This window comes from Sus scrofa, chromosome 7 (assembly GCF_000003025.6).
Source record: "Sus scrofa isolate TJ Tabasco breed Duroc chromosome 7, Sscrofa11.1, whole genome shotgun sequence".
Taxonomy (NCBI): domain Eukaryota; kingdom Metazoa; phylum Chordata; class Mammalia; order Artiodactyla; family Suidae; genus Sus; species Sus scrofa.
Window position 1 is genome coordinate 50,106,502 of NC_010449.5, and position 20,940 is coordinate 50,127,441.

Consider the following 20,940-nt stretch of genomic DNA (forward strand, 5'->3'; position numbering starts at 1 on the left):
TTGCCCACCAGCAAGGTGGTGGGACCGCAGAGGAGGCTTGTGAGGGAATGTTGGAAAATCCCACACAGGATTGCATGGCCCCAACTGGACAGGGGGAGAGGGAGTCGTGTGGCTACGGAAGTTGTTCCAGGCAGCTTCTGATGATGTACCAGGCTAGGCAGAGCCCATTCAGGCTTGTGCGATCTTGCAGAGCAGAATCCAGAGGTGGGTTCCAGCCAGGCCTGCTGGGGATTGGGGGCCCGCTCTTCTCTCCTTTCTGCTGGCAGCAGTGTGGCCTGACCAGACCCTGGAGGCCAGAGGACCCTGGTCTATCTCCTATAATAAAGGACAAGAGCAGGCAAATGCCCAAGGGACAGAGGCCTCTCCTCAGGGCTCCATGTGCAGGCTCGCTCAGCTCAGAATCAACTCCTGGAGTGCTGCCTGGGGCAAACTCAAACCACTTGAGTTTTGGGGGCACAAACCTTAACTCATGTTGGGGAAAAAGAGAGAAAAGTGACCTGAATCAAAGGGACAACCAAGGAGTACTGGAAGTGCTTTTCGCAAATGCTTCTCTCATATTTTAAACATCACTTTCCAAGTGGACACATTTATAAGGGGGAAAATCTGGCACAGTGCCATCAGGAGTGAGCGCCCGGGGATCTGTGGCACAGACAAGAGCGCTCTCGGTCTGGATGGTGATTCTTTTCCACAAACAGGGAAACGTGGTCTGAGAGAGACCGGCACAGAGAGGCCCAAGTGCCCAGCTGAGTCCCTGTCCAGAAGCCAGCATCCTGGTCCACCCTGTGGGGGAGGAGTGTGTGGCTAACAGGGGGCGTGGCCAGCAAGGAGTGACTCCTCCCCCACCAATCCCGCCCCCCCCAAGTGGAAGGAGGAGCCAAGGGGCCGGGCTGCCCCTGGCTGATGTCCCTGGAGATGAACTGTCCACCGGCCTGGTTCCCTGGAGGCGTCCCGACAACTTCAGGTCCGCCTGAGTCACAGGAGTTCTTGGCCGGCCAACCAGCCAGCTGTCAGCCATAGAATTTCTTCACTGCTTTCTGCAGGTTGGCGTAAAACCCGGCCATGCTGCGGGGGAAGAAGGAGTCCACCACGCCCTGTGGGAGGTAACCGCTGAGGTCGGTCTGGAAGAATGTGACCAGGCTGGTCTTGCCGGGCTCCCTGCAGAAAACAAGGGCAGGGCTGTTAAGCATCCCTGACATGAGAAGTGGGCTGAGCATCAGGGCAGGTGGGGAGTGGTCCCCCTGGGAAATGGCCCAGACACAGGGATTTGCCTGGGCACACTGCCCAGGGGTCCCCTGAGGACCTGCTTCTTTTCAGGATAGAAGTGTGTTCTCCCGTGGATGCTTCGGTGGCCCTGCCAGGCTATTCGGTGAGAAGCTCCCACTTCCAGCCCAGGAAGGTCATCTAGTCCCTGCGTGTGATTCCTTTAGCAAAGGCTTCTGGGGAACTCTGTGTTGGGTCCTGGGAGGAGCAGACGTGACACTGCCCTCCATCCATGTAGGGGAACCGTTGTCCAAGGGGTCAGGGAGCTCCTGAGCATTCCTGACACCCTTTCCAGGGAGCAGCAAGGTCAATGCTGTTTCCTCACAGCACTAGGATGTGACCTGCCTCTCACTCCCATTCTCTCAGTGCCTAGTTCACTGTCACAAACATCCCAATGGCCAGGATAACAAAGGCACAGTCTTGTGGAGACCACTGAGCATCTTATTTGAATGGGGCTGTCCACAGCTCCAGGGGGGTTTCTAGAGGCCACATGATGTATGATATCACAAAAGATTGAATGCAAGAGTCCCTGTTGTGGCTCAGCGGTAACAAATCCGACTAGTATCCGTGAGGATGTGGGTTCAATCTCTGGCCTTGCTCAGTTGGTTAAGGATCCAGCATTGCTGGGAGTTGTGGTGTAGGCCACCAGCTATAGCTCTGATTCGTCCCCTAGCCTGGGAGCTTCCATATGCTGCAGGTGTATCCCTAAAAAGCCAAACGAACACACAAGCAAAGCCAAGAGAGTGAATGCAGGAGCAGATATGAGCTTCTAGTAAACCTAACATTAAAGAGATTTCGAAACATGTAAAACAAGGTCACTCTTCACGACTTTTCTCTTGAAAAAATAGGGTTATTTTTCATCATAATATTTATGTTGACAAATAATAAATGTATTATTTTTAAATGAATATTTTTATGTCCCAGTTTTAATTTCAAATATGGTAAATGTAGATGGATATAATCTCCATGAACAAAAACCCTTTGATGCTCTGAATAATATTTAAGGTGTATGGAGACTTAACCAAAAATGTGACAATGGCTAACCTAGAGACCTGACAGATACCTTGGGCACAGGTGAAGGGACTTTGGCTAGAGGTGGCAGAAGCCCAGGGGGAGGCAAGCACATGGAAGATGGCACAGACCCCTGGAAGGTGAGGGGCAGGGTCCTGTCACCAACTAGCAACTCATTTGACCTCACCGAGCTACAGATATAATGACCTCACCGAGCTGCAGATATAATGACCTCAGTGATGCCCAGATTCAGATTCAGTGGGAGACATGCAGGGGAGGAGATGGGACCCAACTTGGTAGGGACAAAGGGTCTTCACTGTCACAAACTTCCCAATAGCCAGGACAACAAGGGCATAGGCTTGGAGACCATCTGGCCTTTCATTTGGATGAAGCTGTCAACAGTATTACTGACGCATCAGAAACCCATGGCGCATCGCACCTGCCCATCAAATGTTTCCTGACATTGTGAAGGTCAGAGTCTGAGAAAAGGAGACTCTTCAGAACCCAGCCTTCTCTCCTAGATGCACAGCCAGGGACCAGGCCAGCAGATGACACGTGCTGCCTGGGGTGGGAGCTTTTCTCCTCTGCTTGAGCCATCTCTGCACAGAGCTTCACCCCTGCAGGGCAGAGACCTTCTTACATTTCCAATCCTCAGCATCTTCAGACTGTTTCTTGCTCACGGACCCCCCCCAGGCCCTCCACCTTTGCTGGGACCCTCTCTCCTCCTTCTGCTCCTCCTCCTCTCAAGCCCTCATACCCCTCAGCAGTGTCCTCTTTGGTCTGGAAATGGGAATAGGTAAGGGAGAAATTCTGCTCAGTGACCATGGTTCCTCTGTGTGAGGAATGGGCTCGGTAGGAGGTGAACAGGCAACAGGCTGGGTGGAAGAGGCAAATTTGGTACCTCCCGGAGCAGCCCCAGTGAAGCATGGTCCCTGCTCAGACATCACTGACTGAGCGGGCAACAGGGGCTCAGGGACGGGTTGGAGGCGCCCGGTCTCCTCACAGAGAAGGCTGGCTAGACGTGGCGTCCACCACCACTGCGTTTCAAGGACCAAGATAACACGTGGACTTGCTGGGCACAGAGCAGGGCTCCACTGATGGCATGATCATGCTGCTGCTGTGTCAAAGACACTACCCCCACCTCCGCTGCCCCACCTGGAGAACAACCAGAACCCAACACTCTCCCCTCCCTACTGCAGCCACTCCACTCAGCCACCACCATTTCTCTCCCTTAAATGGTCCCCTTGCTCTCACTTGAGACCTCGTCCACTCTAGAGGCATCATAGCACTGGAAACCCGACTCAGAACACGTCCAGCTCAAGACTCTCCATGGGCTTCCTGCTTCATTCAGAGGAAAGCGCCCACTTCCACAGAACCCTGACACCTCAGCGACCCTCGCCTGTGCCCCTGTTCACTGCGATCTGGCACGATGGCCTTGGTGTCCTTCCCTAGACACTCCCCACCTGCCTGCACCTCAGGGACACTGCACCTGTTCATCTTTCTGCCAGGAACACCTCCACCCCACCCACTCCCAGGCTATCCCCAAGGCTCCCTGCAGTGTGCTCTCTCAAATGCCATGTTAGGGAAGCGAGACCTCTGATGACCACCAGGTGCCTCCTCCCACCACTCATCCAGCCACCTTCATCTGGTTTTAGTTGTCTCCAAAACACTTAACATCCAATAATGACGTCTGATACAATTGCTGTGATTCAGCTTTATCTGTCTACCTTGTTCCCATGCGACTCAAAGCTCCAAGAGGGCTTATCTGTTTAGAGATCAATATCGAGATAAGAGCAGAGATTTTGGAGTCAGATGCCTGGATTTTTTGTTTGTGTTTTGCTTTTCAGGGCCTCACCTGCGGCATATGGAGGCTCCCAGGCTGGGAGTCTAATCAGAGCTATAGCTGCCGGCCTACAACACAGCCACAGCAATGCCAGATCCGAGCTGCGTCTGCAACCTACACCACAGCTCACAGCAACCCCAGATCCTTAACCTAATGAGTGAGTCCAGGGATGGAACCTGTGTCCTCATGGATGCTAGTCAGATTCATTTCCGCTGAGCCACGATGGGAGCTCCTGGATTTTTTTTTTTTTTAATGCCGCACCTTTGGCATATGGAAGTTCCCCTGAGGCCTATGCTCTAGCCACGGTAACACCAGATCTGAGCAAGCCGCTTGTGGCCATGCCAAATCCTTAACCCGCTGCACAAGGCCAGGGTATCTGAATGCACATCTTCGTGGACACTATGGTGGGTTCTTAACCCCCTGAGCCACATCCGGAACTCCAGGTGCCTGAATTTAAACTGTAGCTCTCTCACATCCTGGCTGTGTGATCTCGAGTAAGTTACACAACCTCTCTGTGCCCGAGTCCTTATATTAAAAAATGAGGGTAATAATAGTACCTTAGAGTTGTTATAAGAGTAAAAACTCAAGCGCCTGAATAGAGTAGTGCCTCACACACTGTCGTGATGTATAAGCATCTGCTGTTGTTCCCGCTGCTCCTAGTATCATCTCTTGAGTCCACAGAGCCTAGAACAGGCCTGTACTCATAAAGTAATGAAATTCATCATTGTCACAGGTTTCAGACCTACCTAAAATGCCTTTGATCAAGCTAAGTCAAAACCTCCGCACTAGCTGGGTTCCGTGACACCTTTCTGCCTCTAACTGTCCCAGCTACAAAGCCTCTGAGTCACCCCAGCTCTCTGGCATATGAGGCATGATGATACTCACATTGTGTGTTCTCCCCAAAGAAGACAGCTATGGAATTTAGCCCCTAAGGAGAAAGGGCTCTGCCTCTTCCTCTGAAAATTCCTGTGTGTGGAGGGATCAAAATGAGTACAGGGTGTGTGTGTGTTTGTGTGCACGTGTAAGGGGAGTGTGTAGGACTGCACAACGCTACTTTCAAACTTATAAAGTTTTGCTATGTTTAACATAAGTCTTCCATGTGATGTTTGAAAAGCCAGCTTTGTATAAAGTGTTACACGGATGTGGGTTTTCAGTAAAACACTAAGGCCACCAAACCCTTCTCCCAGGATTGTGTGGTGACAGCACAGACACTTCTCCTGGTGCGTATGCTCAAGGACTTCAGCATGACACAGGGACATGCCCTTGGGTACGATTTCTTTCCTTGTCAGCTTGGGTAGTTCCCAGGATCAACTAGTGACCTTAGGGTTATTATACCCAAAAGTTCCTGGTAAAAAACCTGGCCATGATCTGTGAGAAAATGGGAAGAGAATCATTCCTGAGTTCAGTTCTACAGCGACTCACGACGTGCTCTCAGAATCACCTGGCTGGAGCATCTCCATCCCCTTCCTCCTTGAGGGAACACGAGCACCGTGTAGGATGTGGGGTGACAGACACAGCGAAGCTCCAGGATGCTCAGAGCCCCCGCTCGGAGCCGGGATAAGCCTGGGCGCCCAGCCCCTGGAAGACCAGCCTGTGAGCCTGCACAGACCACCTAACCTCCCCAAGCCTCCGTTTTCTCATCTGTCAAGTGGGACCATGACATCTGCTCAGCTTGCCTGAAGCTGGAGGGAGGAGTCCCCACATCACAACCAAGGCACCTCATCTACCCTCCCCCATTCTTTCTCATGCACCTAGAACTTTAGAGCATTGGGTCACTGGCATGCATGTGTATGCTATGACATTAAGATCTACAGAGCTGGAAGGATTTTTTTTTTTTTTTGGCCACACCCATGGCATGTGGAAGTTCCCAGGCCAGGGATAAAAACCCTGTCACAGCAGCAACGCAAGTCACTGCAGCAACAATACCAGCTCCTTAGTCCACTGTGCCACCAGGGAATTCCTGGAAGGTGTTCTTAATTATTGCAAATCATTATTAATGTGCCCTTTGAACAGAACATCCAGTTAAACCAGTAAGGTAGGTCGGGGCACATAACTCGCTCCAGGAGACAATCCTTACCCGGGCAAAGGTGCACAGAAGCAGCCACAAGGATGGTTAAATCCCCTCACATAACCTGGCTTCGGGGGACATAACGGATGCTCCACATTGGTAGCTGGAAGACAGAACAACAGGGTCACTGAACTACAACTTGGACAGTCGGGCCACTGCCGCTGAAGGGCCTTACCCAGCACCCACGGTGTTTGCAGACCAGTTACCTGGGGTCCAACGAGTTAGCCTTTCCTAGTGCCACCGCAATGTCCCTTATACTCACACACACACTCACCTTCCCAGCTCCCCCAAATGCCAGAATACACAGAAAAGAACATTTCAGACTATAAGGCTTGGGTGGACGAAGGTACCCCTCTCAAATCGCAGCCAACAGAGGCACGAATGTGCCCTGCACCCACCCCCACGTGGAAGATTCAGAGGAGCGGCAGGGGCTAGAGCTTTCAGAAGGAGGCACCATAAAAAGTGCAGAGGCAGGAACTTCGCTTGGAAGGAAGGGAGGGCACAGCCCCGCAGCCCTCTGGGGAAGATGCTCCATGGATTCGGGGAATCACTGCTCCCTGGGGTTCTGTGACACCAAACCGTCTGCCTCAGGCCTAGGGCACAAACTGTGCGCCTTAGCAGGGATAAAAACGGGGTGCTGACCAAATCTGGGATTTAAACCTAAGATTATGCAGTTCCCGCTGAGGCGCAACAGGATTGGTGGCATCTCTGCAGTGATGGGATGGAGGTTCGAACCCCTGGCCCAGCACAGTGGGTTTAAGGATCCAGGGCTGTCATGGCTATGGCACAGCTGGCAATTGCAGCTCGGATCTGACCCCTGGCCCGGGAACTCCATATACTGCAGGGCAGCCAAAAAAGAAAAAAAGAAGAAAACTAAGATTACTAGTGTGTGAACTCTGGCACCTCAGACGCTCCTGGCTCAGAATCCCCCCAAACCTGACAAGGGGAGGCAGACACAGGAAAAGGGACCCAGGCTGAGAGTTTCCCAGTGATTTCCAGCTGCTCTGCTTTCCTCGAGCAACTGGGCAGATGTGGAGAGAAAGAGCCCAGTGTCCCACAGAGGCCTCGCAGCCGTCCCGGCGTCACTCACCATTGGAACTGATGGTCCCGTCCTCATACTTCCTGACCAGCACCAGGTCCACAAAGTCCCGGGGAGAAATGAGCTTCATGGCGGCTGACGGGGTGGTGGTTCTGCTGACACACAGTGTCTATCAGAGCAAAGGGGGATCCAGCTGCATCTGAGGCCAGGCACCTGCCCCCGCCCCACTCTGAGCTCAGGAACCTGTTCCCGTTCCCCAGGGTCTGGAAAAGGGGAACCGCATTGATCGCAAGGTGGCGCTGTGACCTGGAGGGTCTAGAGTGAGCTTCCCTGCAGGTGCCAAGGGTCAAGGGAACACACCTAGTTTGTAAAACCTAGGGCTGTGACCCGTGCTGCCCGTGGCTGATCAGGGCCACTCTGAGCTCTGTCTCCAAAGATCATGGAAGTTGACATTGACTGAGCACCTAGTAAGAGCCTGGCTGGACAAAGCTCTCAATGGGCCTTTGCGACTCTGAGAAATAGATGTCACCAGCCCAGGTCAGGAAACTGAGGCTCAGAGAGATGAAGGAATTTGTCACAAACTCATGTTGGAGATGAGACTTGAGCGGGGCCAGGACTAGGGTGAGGTAAGAGGCCGTTCCTTTCTAAGGCTGACCTTGTACTTGGCCTGACCCTGAGAGCAGTGCCTCTTTAAATGGGTGTCCTGGGCAGATTTCTGGTTAGCCCCAGCCCTAGGAGGGAGCACCCCCTTGACCTTCATCCTATCTGAGAATATCCCACCAAGTCCACTCTCCCACTTTACAAGCCAAGGAGCCTCCAAACCCGCCCCATGCTCCATCCTACTCTTCCCCTCTTCCAGAAGGATGCTTTCAAGGTCAAAAGGTATAGGTCAGGCCAGTCCTGGGGAGACCTCTGGGGGGGCAGGGGAGAAGGGCTTGGAGAAGATCTAGCCCTCTTATTAGTCTTTTGCCTTTGACTCTGGGCACCATGTGGTGCTGAGAAACCTCTGACTTCAGGGTATGTGAGGTCAGGTGGGCATATGTGATCTTGGAAACGTATGAGAACTTTCCAGTGGGTGCAACCAATTTCCAGACACCTTCCTCCTGGAATGACCTGCCTGAGAACAGGCTGCACCTTCGTGCAGGTTGCCCTTTTCCGCTCGAAGCAAGGGGCCACCACCCCACCCAACTGGACTCTTGTAATCATGCACTGTCCTGGGGGGTAAAATCCCCCAGGGGTCAAAGGAACACTTAGGGATGCTGAGTTCAATATCTAACCAAGGCAAAGCTCACTAGAGTTAGAATGTCATGTTGTCCTCTCTCTTAAAGCACATTCTTTTTAAAGGCCAATGCTTGCTGTTAAGAGCCAGCTAATTTTGCCTTTTCTGAATTCTGATATTTTGTAGTAGGAATGGCAGAAGTAAGGAGATTTTTTTTTTTTTAAATACCTATACGTTTTCACTCCTGATTACAGCTACAAAATGCTTCAATCCTGGAGAACACGATGAAGAGGACATTGATGAGAAATGCTAAAGGCAGCAGGATGTGCTATAAATGCAACAAACATATAACATGGCTTTGTGTCTCATCCATTTATCCATCTTTCCGTTCATTCTTCCATCCACCCACTATCTATCTAGCTTAGAATTTTTGAGATTTGTCAAAATCATTCTGTCATTGTTAATCCATTTCTATTAAACTTTTTGAAGGGCATTAACCCATGCTTCCTCAGCTTTAAGAATCTGTGTACAATTATTTATATACTATCTTCACGAATTTTTCCTATCTCTGGTAGCACCTATCCCGTTATTCACTAATATTTTCATCTAAATGTGCTCACTTTTTAAAACTTAAATTTACTTATTTTTAATTAATTAATTGTTTTGTGGGGATGCACCTGTGGCATATGGAAGTACCCAGGCTAGGGATAAAATCAGAGCTAAGCTGCTGGCTTACGCCACAGCCACAGCAATGTGGGATCCGAGCCACGTCTGCAACCTACACCACAGCTCATAGCAACGCCTGATCCTTAACCCACTGAGCAAGGCCAGGGATCGAATCCTCATCCTCATGGATCCTACTCAGGTTGGATAACTGCTGAGCCACAAAGGGAACGCCTAAAACTTAAATTTATTTTAAAAGAAAGCTATTTAAAGACGGAAAATGGGGCGGGGGGGGGGAAGACTATCATTTGACATAACTAAAAAGCAACTGCAAAATACACACACACACACACACACACACACACACACACACACACGAGACTGTAGGATCCTAATTCTAATTCAGAGCCCAAGGCCAGCCACCTGATAAAGGAGATCAGCAAGTGTTAAACAGGCATTAAAAGCACATGCGCACCTAATTGAAACTTTCCTCTTCACATATCAGAGAGACTGAAGATGTGAAATGAGAGGACCTCACTATGTGCATCTCAGTTTCAGCACTAATCGTTAAAGACCCAACATCACCTTGAGCCCTAACACTATGCGCCCCACCCTTCAGGAAACACTGACATAAATCCTTGGGATATCGAATGGAGGGAATTCTTGGTCAAGGTTAAGAACACTTGGGTCCTTCCGGGAAAGAACTATACCTTGAGGTTTCACAACACCATCTATGGAAACACCCAGGAGGCTACCATGTATACGGATGTCAAAGTCAAGGCATCATTCAAATCCAAAAGGCTGGCAATATTTCCCCAAGACAACTTCTAAATTAGTTTCGGCTGTACCTTGTTTTTTTCCTCTTAATGCAAAATGTGGTGGGTTCTTAATACAACAGAGGATCCCGGCATAGGATCATCTAGAACTTCACTGTCCCATATGGTAGCCACTAATTCCATGTGGCTATTTAAATTTACATTGAGAATCATGAAAATTAAATAAAGTCAACAATTTATTTCTTCAAACTAGGTACTTTTCAAACGCTCTGTGCCCACATGGAGCCAGTGGCTACTGTACTGAGTACAGAATATGCTACAGAATATTTCCATCCCTGCAGAAAGTTCTACTGGGCAGCACTAAACAAGTTACCACACGTTTTTACCAGTGCAGAAGCTGTCATCCAGAAATTGCCACCTGGCACAGCCCTACAGCTGGCAGAGAATCCTGCCTTTTTGGCCAGGACTCAGTTTATTATCATGGTCCATCAAGGGGCCATATTTCAAACTTGAGCCATGTGTCCAATCCAGGAACTGCTTCAGCATCCTCAGAGCTCACACAAAATTCACGTTCACTCTACACTCCTGCCTCCATCAGCAGCTGCTATATTCTCTCAGCTCTGTTCAGGGTGCCTCTCCCCTTCTCAGTCTCACTTTTTCCTACCTGTACCTGGGATGAGGCTGGGCTTGAGTGGCAAGCTTGTATTTCCTGGGTACCAGGGGGGTCACAGGATAGTCCCCTTGCCTAAAGGTTTCACTCACCCCCTCCAGAGGGACAGAGCCAGGTTACTGACTAGGAGTAACAACAGTGCTTGGAAAGACTTACATCAGTGATGCTTTCGATAATTTCAAAACCGGCCACATTCTCATCCCACTTATCTCGTAGGGTCCCAGCAAGTGGCTTTATGCAGTCCCACACCTGCTCTAGAGTCCCATTCACAATGCCTTCTCCTCGGTACCTGGAGCACAAAGAAGAATGTGTCCCCAAGGCATTAGTCAAACTTATCCTGGGATAACACAGAAAGACTAGAAGCCATCTCATCATCACTTTTTTAGACAGTCTTGCAAGAGAAGGGGCTGAGGTTTACCTGTCCTCCTCCCTCAGGCCTGCAGAAAAGGACAGACAATAAGCTTTCATAAGAAATACAGCTTGAGGAAAAGCAATTTAGTACAACATGGAAGCTTTTCTGGAAGATAACCGATAAGTTGATTCCAGGTGCTAGGGTGGACTGGGGTGTCTTGGGAAACAAACCCACAGAAACTGCAGGAAAGGGGTGGCACCTCTGACAAGCTTTGAACAAGGCATGCACTTACAGGTTCCCTGGAAACTCCACAGATGGCCTCCAGGAAACTGAAACTCCATTCTGTCAAAAGGCACAGAATCGCAGAATTTTAGAGCTAGAAGGGCTCTGGGAGATCACCTGGCCCAGTCCTGTTTCATGGAAGCAAAGTCTAGAGCCTCAGGAGATGCGAATCTCCAAGGAGACCCAAGTGATACGTGGCACCCTGGGGACCAGTCCTGGACAAAGCTGCCTCATAGGAGCACGAGATGGGTAAAGGGGGGGTCTTAAAGCTTGAAGAGCACTGGGGAGGGGGTGGTTTCAAACCACCTTAAAAGCCACCAGCATCTAGTTTCCTCGAGCAATTTAGGTCTGCTTGTTCAAAATCCTAAGTATTCGGTGAGTAGCACTATCCCCACGCCACCCTCCCGGAATCAAGAGAGGGCCGCAGGGTCTGAGGAACCGAGTAAGAGCTTGGGAGCCTGGTGCCTCGGGTTCCACTTCGAGCATTTACCAGCCAGGTGACCTTGGCCAAGTCTTTCAATGAGAGGGGCAGAAACTTACTTCCCGGCGTCATTGTGTACACAAAAGGCCCGATATATTTTTTAAGGGAACAACCCGCAGTGGAATCTCCTTCTCAATCTAGCTCAGGGGGGCGGGGAGGGGGGGTTGTATGCAAAAAACTACCGGGAGAGGAGGAGACTGGGGGCTTCTGAAACCCCGGCCCCAAGGAGCAGAGGTGCCCGGATCCCTTCCTGCCCAGCTTCTCACTCACGCCTTCCCGGCAAATCTTCCAGCCTGACTTGTCTTGCCGGTACTGGAGCATCTTCTCCGCTACCGCCTCGGTTATCTGCGCGGCCAGAGCCGGGTCCATTGCGACGAGAGCTGCGCGAGGCTGCGGAATCGCGGGTAGGGTGTGCGGGGATGGCCAGGTACCTGCCTCTGAAGCCAGGAAAACCCGGGCCCCAGGCGGAACCCAGAGCCCCGCCCATAACCCCGCCCCCGACCTAGGATTGGTCCGGGCCCTGTGACGGTTCCTGCCCGGCTCTGGGATTGGCAGGGCCGGAGATCGCCCGGCCGGGCACCAAGAGACACACAGCTGGCGGGGTGGGTCCGAGACACGCCCCTCACCGTCCTGCCCCGTCTGCCTCCAGCCTGTCCCGCCTCAGGGAGGGACGCTGGAGAGCGGGGACTCCAGAGGGCCGGCTGCTGAGAACAAAGTGGGCGGGCCAGATCAACGAGTACGTGATAGGCTTGTTTTAGGAATTTGCCTTGAATGCGCAGAGACTTTCTGCCTGGCGGGACGGTAGGAAGATTTGCATCACAAGTATCTTTCTAGGGCGGCTGTGGAGACCGGAAGCCCAGCTAGGCAGCATCAGCCTTAAGGGGAGAGACCGTGGTGACCTGTAGGGAGTGCGTGGTGGACGCGGCGAGAAGAGGACCTCTCGTAGTGTGTTTAGGAGATAGGATATAGAGATCTCCGTGCTAGACCGTGGAGGCTACGGGAGCAGGAAAGCATCCTGACTCCCACCTCCAGGCTTGAGCCACCGGTGGTTAGTTGAGATGGGGACGAGAGACAGGATTGAGGGGAAACATGATGAATTTAGTTCTGGGGAGACTCAGTTGCAGGTGCCTGAAAGACTTGTAAGTGATGTCCAGGAGACAGTGAGATACCCTAATATCTGGGAGAGCGCTGGCGTTTAGATAAGAGGTCGCTGAGCTCTGCGCATCTGGGTGGCTTCTATCTTGGGGAGTGAGTGGGGGTCACATCCCCCAGCCTCCTTTCCTCCTCTTCAGCGCTATAACCAGCTAAATATTTGAAAGGTCAACGGTGAAATCTGTATTTTCCGTATTGTGTTTATTGTTTCCTTTAAAGGTTTGAAAAAAAAAAGTAGTGTAAGGAAAATGACCACTTGAAACCTCTTTTTGGACGATTTGATGGGCTGACAGGTGTTAAGACGCCTGGATGGGACATTAGAGAATCCAAGTTCTAGACCTGGTTTCACCCACAACTCCGTGTGGTTTGGCCAAATCACTTAGCTGTTGTGCTTGGAGGCGAAATGGAACAATAATGAATGCCTCACTGTGCCATTGTGCTGGGCAAGGGAAGTAACGTGTGTGAACGTTCCTAGGAGACATTAGAGAAAAAGATCAATAACCAAGTTTAAAAAATTAAATACATCAAAATGTCACAAAACGTTAGAGCAGGGAGTTTTGTGGTGCAGGGTCCAGCGTTGTCACTGTAGTGGCTTGGGTCACTGCTGTGGCATGGGTTCAGTCCCTGGCCCAGGAAGTTCCACATGCCAAAGGCGTAGCGAAAAAAATACTAATAATGAATAAATAAATGAATAAAAGTCTGACCATAATTTGAGGGGGAAACTGGAGCATATTTTAACTAAAAGTAAGTTTTCTTAATGTACAACATGCTTTTACAAATCATTAAGGCATTTTCAAACAGCCCAACAGACGAAAAGAATGCATCAGATACGAACAGACACTTTGCAAAAAAATTAACATGACTAACAAAGGAATGAAAAGATGCAGAACTTCTCTCATAGTCAGAGAATTACAAGTGAAAAAAATTAAAACATTTTACTCCTATATGAGGGACAAGTCTGAAGAGGTTTGTTAATTCTCTGTGTTGGTGAGTGGAGAAACAGTTGTTTTTACACACTGGGTGAGCATGTAAATTTTTGCAACCTTCTGGGAGCAAAATAACATGGATGGAAATTTTAATTTACCTGTTTTTGACCCAGCCACTCCTGCATGAAGATGTGCTGGCCACCGGAAACAACCTATTATTTGCTAGTAGATTAAAGTTACAGGATATCCATGCAGTGGGTTATTATGTAGCCATTACCATAATGTGGCCCAGATGAACAAAGGTGGAGCTGGAACAGACAGGAAATGCTCAACAGAGCCTAGGGGATTAGAAATCTGAGTTGATGTGAGCAGATTGTTCTTTCCAAGAGCAATATCACTCTCTGTGAAGAAAATAAAGGTGTTTCAAACTTAATTGTTAAAATAAAATTATTTAAATTCTTACCTCCACAAAATAAAAAGTTTTATACATTACAGAACAATATCATATATATTATGATACATACATATATATTCAACATGTAAATTGATGGCAATAGTACTGCACATAAGAGAGTCAGTGCCCAAGTCAGATTGCCCGGGTTCAAATCCCAGCATCACTGCTCACTAGCTGTGACCTTGGTAAGTAACTGACCATTCCAGACCTTTGTGTCTTCCTCGGGAATGTGAGAAAAATAGCAGTACTAACTCATAGGGTGGACACATGTGTTAAAGGATTTAATAAATGAATAGCAATGAGAATGGTCCTTGACATACAGTAAACATTGTTATGTAATATCACACTTATAGTATCATTTATATCATATCTCATGCACATTAATTTTTTTTTTTTTTTTTTGGTCTTTTTGCCTTTTCTAGGGCCGTAGTGGTGGCATGTGGTGGTTTCCAGGCTAGGGCTCTAATCAGAGCCGCAGCCGCCGGCCTACGCCAGAGCCACGGCAACGTGGGATCCGAGCTGCGTCTGCGACCTACACCACAGCTCACGGCAACACCGGATCCCTAACCTACTGAGCGAGGCCAGGGATCAAACCTGCAACCCCATGGTTCCCAGTCGGATTTTTTAACCACTGCGCCACGATGGGAACTCCTCAAGCACATGAATCTTGAGTGAGAAAGAGAAATAAATACCTGGAGATGTGCTTGCATATATTTATGTTTTTATGTCTACATAAAGGTTGTTCATGTTACTTTATGTCTAGGTTTAGAATATTCACTTCTAGAAAAGTATAGAATAAACTGTTAACAGTAGGGGACGATGCCAAAAGACACTTTTTTTTCATTTTACATCATCATATACTGCTTAATATATTAGCTGCAAACACGCAGGTCTTCTTGAACTTACAAAGTGTCATTAAAAAATCCAATGTGGAATATTTCTATAAAACTACAGCTCCAGACCCTCTCAGTCTGAAGCCTGTAAGAATTTTGCTTGAGAATAAAACACTATGAAAGCAAAGCTGAGGGACAGTAAGTCTTGCTGCAGAAAGTGACTTTTGTCAGACAGTGAACATTTACAAGATTTTTATCCAAACGGAGCATGAGTTTTACTTAGCCAAACAGAGCGTGAGTTTAACATTTTTTCTAACATAAGACTGTAATCTTTGCTGCCAGAAAGTGTCAGTCCTGGGTGTATGTGAAATGTTTGGAGAAGCAAACTGTTTATCCCTGAGGCCTGTGCCCACGGGCGGCAGGAGACGGTGAGGTTGGGATGGCCGTGGGCAGGCTTCTGCTGTGTTTTGCCTCTGGAGGCCTGGACGGGGCAGGAAGAGCCACTGGCTTGGGCCAGGGGCAATGGGAGCTGCTCAGCCCTGCCTGGCCAGGGGTGGCTCTCTGTTTAGCAATCTGCTTAAGGTTCAGAGATGACAGGACGGAAGGTATGCCTGACGTCTATAGATTCCTTTGGTCAGCGCTCCTCCCATGAGGTCCTTGGGTCTCCAAGTCACCTAGTTGTCCAGAGAAGACCTTACTGAGTTCCTATTTGCATTTTTTTTCTTTCTTTCTCCCTCTCTCTGTCCCTCCCTCCTTCCTTCCTTCTTTCCTTTCTTTATTTTTGCCTTTTTAGGGCTGCACCTACGGCATATGGCAATTCCCAGGCTAGGGATCTAATTGGAGCCATACCTGCCAGCCTACACCACAGCCACAGCAACGTGGGATCTGAGCCATGTCTTCGACCTACACCACAGCTCATGGCAAGGCCGGATCCTAAACCCACGGAGCAAAGCCAGGAATCCAACCCGCGTCCTCATGGATCCTATTGGATTCATTACCACTGAGCCATGACAGGCACTCTCCTACTTGAATTTTAAATAGGTGTATATGGGGGCTGGGGACCAGAGATTTCTAACCCAAACCACCGCCAGACCATCAAGGGGATGGGCTCCAATCCTAAAATCTCCTGAATGGAGTATTTGTTTTGTACTTAGACACTTATGAAGAATTATACACCTGTTTACTTACTTAGCTTAGGCAGATGTTAGGTGAATCCACTCCCACTCTGTGAGCGTGTGTGTGTTTATTTATTCACTTAGCAACAACTAATTGTCAGTCCCCGCTTACTGCTTGCCAGCCACTGTCCTAAGTGCTTTACCCACATTGTGCTGTTTCACCCTCACAGCACCACACGCGTCCGGAGGTAGAGACAACTACCCTCATTTTTATAGGTGAAGAAACTTGGGATCACATAGGGTATCCAAGGCCACATAGCTAATAAGTGGCAGGGCTGTGGCACCCACCACACCCAGTTTCTATTTCTGAAAGTCTCATGTTTACTCACATACTTTACTGATTCCTACTTCCTGGAAGGATGGGCCGTCTCTCCCACGAAATGGGCAAAGATTAAGACACACACATGCATAAGAACCTACAAACCCTGAAAAGGAGGAAAACACACAAACACACATACGCAGAGTAGCAGGAACTCAGGAATACTACCTCAGATGAGGGAAGTGAGTCTTTTAGAGGTGCGGAGAAAAGGTTCCTCTGAATTTCTGGGCATTCACAAATTTGGAGACAGAAGGAGTAACCAAGAGAATCATCCTTAAGTTGCTAAGATATTTACCAGACTATTCTTTCTTTGATAGGTTTTTTTGATTGTTGTTTTGTTTTTTTAGGGCAAAGCCAGATCCCAGCCATGTCTGCAACCCACACCACCCTCACAGCAACGCCAGATATTTAACCCACTGAGCAAGACCAGGGATTGAAGCTGTGTCCTCATGGATGCTAGTCAGATTCATTTCTGCTGAGCCATGACGGAACTCTTTTTTTTGTTTGTTGGTTTTTTTGTCTGTTTGTTTTTTTGTCTTTTTTTTCTTTTCTAGGGCTGCTCCCACGGCATACGGAGGTTCCCAGACTAGGGGTCCAATCTGAGCTGTAGCCGCCAGCTTACACCAGAGCCACAGCAACACGGGATCCGAGCTGTGTCTGCAACCTACACCACAGCTCATGGCAACGCCAGATCGTTAACCCACTGAGCAAGGGAAGGGACCGAACCCGCAACCTCATGGTTCCTAGTCGGATTCGTTAACCACTGCGCCACGACGGGAAGTCCTGAAGTATAGTTGATTGATAATGCTTTGTTAGTTTCAAGTATAGAGCAAAGCGATTCAATTATACCTATATGTATTCTTTTTCAAATTCTTTTCCATTTTAGGTTATTCCAAGATATTGAGTATAGTTTCCTGTGCTATACAGTAGGTCCTTGTTGTTTATCTACTTTATATATAGTAGTATGTATATGCTAATGCCAAACTCCTAATTTATACCCCCCATCCTTTTTCGTAACCATATGTTTGTTTTCTATGCCTGTGAGTCTATTTCTGTTTTTAGACGGTTCTTATCCAGAGCAATTCACCCTTTATATTTAGTGGACACAATTGTTCTGATCTCTGACACCTGAGAGGAGTTGGTTCTATAGGTACTTTTAGGAGAGATTTTTTAATAATATTGTGGATGAGAGCCCTCAAGGAGTTTGACCAAAGCCAGGCATGAATCATCCTGCCTCCCCTCCCCATCCCCCACCAGGGACTATTACTAAAAGTCAAAGGAATATTGTGAAACCACAGTTATGCAAAGGCATTTTGATCATGTAGATACAGAGCTTTCTGTTGCTAAAACTTAGATAAGGGCTGGAGGTGATGGCTCCTGTCAAAAGAAAAATGACCAAAGATGTTGAATCAGCAACCAGTTTATAGAAAAGAAAATGCAAGTGCCTAATCAGCACAAGGGGTAATCGCTAACAAAGAAATGCAAATGAATGCAGATAACTTGGGACCTATTATTTTCACCAGGTGGGTAAAAAGGACAGAGCATGGCAATATCAAGTGTCACGTAAAATGTTCATGGTGAAGCTGTAGGAAAAATGGCGCGCCCACCATCTGTAGAATTTGCTTGGGGGTCTGGGCATGTGGAGATGAATAAAAGAGCAGCTAGGGAAGCTGAGCGTACTCTTCCAATAGGATCCCAGGAGTTCACCTTTCATGGTACCAGTATCTCCTTCTAAGTCAACCTCAGCACATGAGCAGTAGAAGCCATAAAAGCTGTTTACTGCAACATTATTTTTAGCTGCCAAGTAGTGGAAATAACATCAAAATCCATCAGTAAAAAAAATGCATAGTGTGCAGTTTATTGATAGGATGAAACACAACACAGCAGTTAATGATAAGTGACCTTGATCTGTGTACATCTTCAACAGACATCAAAAACATAAATACGTATAATACACGCGGTATGATAGCACTTAAGCAAGACATATTTACATTTTTTCAAAAATTTTGTTTTGGTCTGGTTTTCGGCCAACTGCTCCTCTCTACTATGGCATGTGGACATTCCCAGGCCACAGCTCGGGATTAAATCCGAGCCACAGCTGCAACCCTAGCCACAACAGTGACGCCGCCAGATCCTTAACATGCTGAGCCACTGGGTAACTCCTACACATTGTTTATAGATGCTCATACATATATAGTGACACACATGCACACAGCATCTCTAACTATAAAGAGGTGACTGAATACAGACATATGATGAATTCTTGGTAGCATGAGGGGAGTAAACTAAGCATGGGGATTAGAGTAGATTTCGATGCTATCTGAATATTTTCTTTAATAATGATAACAAAGGGACTAGATGGAAATAAAATTTCAACAGTTGTTGACACAGTGGGAATATGGGTGCTTGTCACACTAGTCTCTGTGGTATTCTGTATCTTTTAAATTTCTCTAGGAGTTTCCATTGTGGGTTTGATCCCTGGCCTCACTCGGTGGGTTGGGGATCTGGTGTTGCTGTGAGCAGTGGTGTAGGTCACAGATGTGGCTTGGATGCTGTGTTGCTGTGAGCTGTGGTGTAAGCAGGCAGCTGGAGCTCTGATGTGACCCTTAGCCTGGGAACCTCCATATGGAGCAGATGTGGCCTTAAAAAAAGGAAAAGCAAAAAAATCACAAAAAAACACACCATAAATTTCTCTAAATTAAAGACATAGCCCAATACCAGATGCTGGAATAGTATATGTGAGCTGTATTGCTCAGATCTGCAACTCTGCATGTATATTAGCAAAACTCAAGTTTTCTTAGGAATGCTGTAAGGGCCCTAATGCTATTAGGTCGCTGCCTCCTCTCACACAGACACAGGTGCTCCTACAGGTGCTTGGGGGCTGGGCCAGGCTTTTCCAAAACACGTTTTGATGTCCCTGGGAGTACGACGGCATAGCCTAGACCAAGCATGTGGAAAGGGGGTACCCACATCGTGAAACACCTGTGGGCACCTGGACCACAAAAGGACGTTCTCATGGCATAGAGGGCATTTCATTTTGAACAAACCACAATCTTTTTTGATCCATCATGATCAGGAGGTCAAGACCTGAAGCAATTAAACACTGTCAAGAAATTTGAAAATATTGCACACTTCTTTATGAATTTGGGCAAGAGTGTGAATCTGTCTACTTTTATTTATTTATTAAAAACATTATTTTTTTTGGCTGGGCCCATGACATGCAGAAGTTCCTCAGGCCAGGGATCGAACCCATGCCACAGAGTGACAGATCCTTAACTATTAGGCCACCAGGGAACTCCAATTTGTGTTTACTTTTAAAATGACATTATTTATATTGGATTTTTCTTTTCAGTTAGAATTTGCAATAGATCTTGCAAGATAATCCTGTTACCATGTCATTCATTAGTACAGTTCATTATTCATCCGTCCATTGACATTCACCAAATGTTTATTAAGTACCTATGATAGGCTGCATTCTGAGATGGCCCCTGGGATTCATGCTCCTGGTGCACATTTCCTATAAGATTTCTTGTTGAATGTGCTGGCACTTATCATTCTGATGAGATTTCACTCCCACGATCAGGTTCTGTTATATGGTAAAAGTGATTTTAAAAATGTAATTAAGATCTCAGATCAATTAACTTTGAATTAATCAAAAGGCGATTACCCTAGGTGGGCCGGGCCTAATCAGGGGATCCCTTAAAAAAAAAAAAAAAAGTCCATGGTGTTCTCCTGTGGTGCAGTGGGTTAAGGACTCAGCATTGTCTCTGTAGCTGCTTGGGTCACTGCTGTGGCACAGGTTTGATCCCTGGCTCTGGAGCTTTTGAAAGCTGCAGGTGTAGCCCAAAGGGGGAAAAAAAAAAGAGCGAGAGGGTCCACATTTTGTCAGGAGAAGAAGATTAGAGGCTGTAAAGGCCTTCTCTTGTCGGCCTCAAAGATGCAAGCAGTCAGAGAGGGCCATGGGGTGGGGAAATGCGGGCAGCCTCTGGGAGCAGAGGGCCTCAGTCCTATAGCCTCAAGGAAATGGATTCTGCCAATAGCCATGTGAGTTTGGAAGATGAGCCTCAGCCTCAGATGAGAAGCTGCTCTGGCTGACTGAGTCCCTGAGCAGAAGATCCAGCTAAGCCACCTCTGTCCTCCTGACCCATGAAACTGAGATGATAAATGCGTGTTAAGCCCCAAAACTTTGTTATGCAATAAGAGAAAAGGGGTGCAATCACTGTTAGGTGTCAGTTACTGGGGCTGCGGAAATGAATAAACACAATTCCTGTCCCAGAAGCACTCACAGACTCATTGAGAAGACTTCAGAAAACTTGAAAGACACAATTGAAAGTGAAAAGAATTATCATGGACATAGGAATAGGGGTGCCCTTCTGGCGAATCCTGGCAGCTGAACACTCCCTGCTACCCAACCCCT

General features: G+C 48.0%; 1 protein-coding gene across 1 annotated transcript; it reads right to left on the reverse strand.

Moving 5' to 3' along the window:
* Window positions 532-12,151, reverse strand: STARD5 (StAR related lipid transfer domain containing 5). The gene is made up of 6 exons (XM_003128449.4): window positions 11,935-12,151; window positions 11,194-11,243; window positions 10,706-10,838; window positions 7,273-7,390; window positions 6,192-6,285; window positions 532-1,155 (listed from the first exon to the last, which is right to left on the reverse strand). Exons 1-6 carry the CDS (start codon window positions 12,031-12,033, stop codon window positions 1,008-1,010), a joined length of 642 nt encoding a protein of 213 aa, XP_003128497.1. The 5' UTR covers window positions 12,034-12,151; the 3' UTR covers window positions 532-1,007.

Excerpts from the sequence above, each read along its gene's own strand:
- STARD5 (XM_003128449.4), bottom strand. The coding sequence starts at position 12,033 with ATGGACCCGGCTCTGGCCGCGCAGATAACCGAGGCGGTAGCGGAGAAG. Across the intron at positions 6,286-7,272 it reads CGGGACCATCAGTTCCAATG|CTACCAATGTGGAGCATCCG; the intron begins GTGAGTGACGCC and ends TCTGTCTTCCAG. Across the intron at positions 1,156-6,191 it reads TTCTGTGCACCTTTGCCCGG|GGAGCCCGGCAAGACCAGCC; the intron begins GTAAGGATTGTC and ends TGTTTTCTGCAG.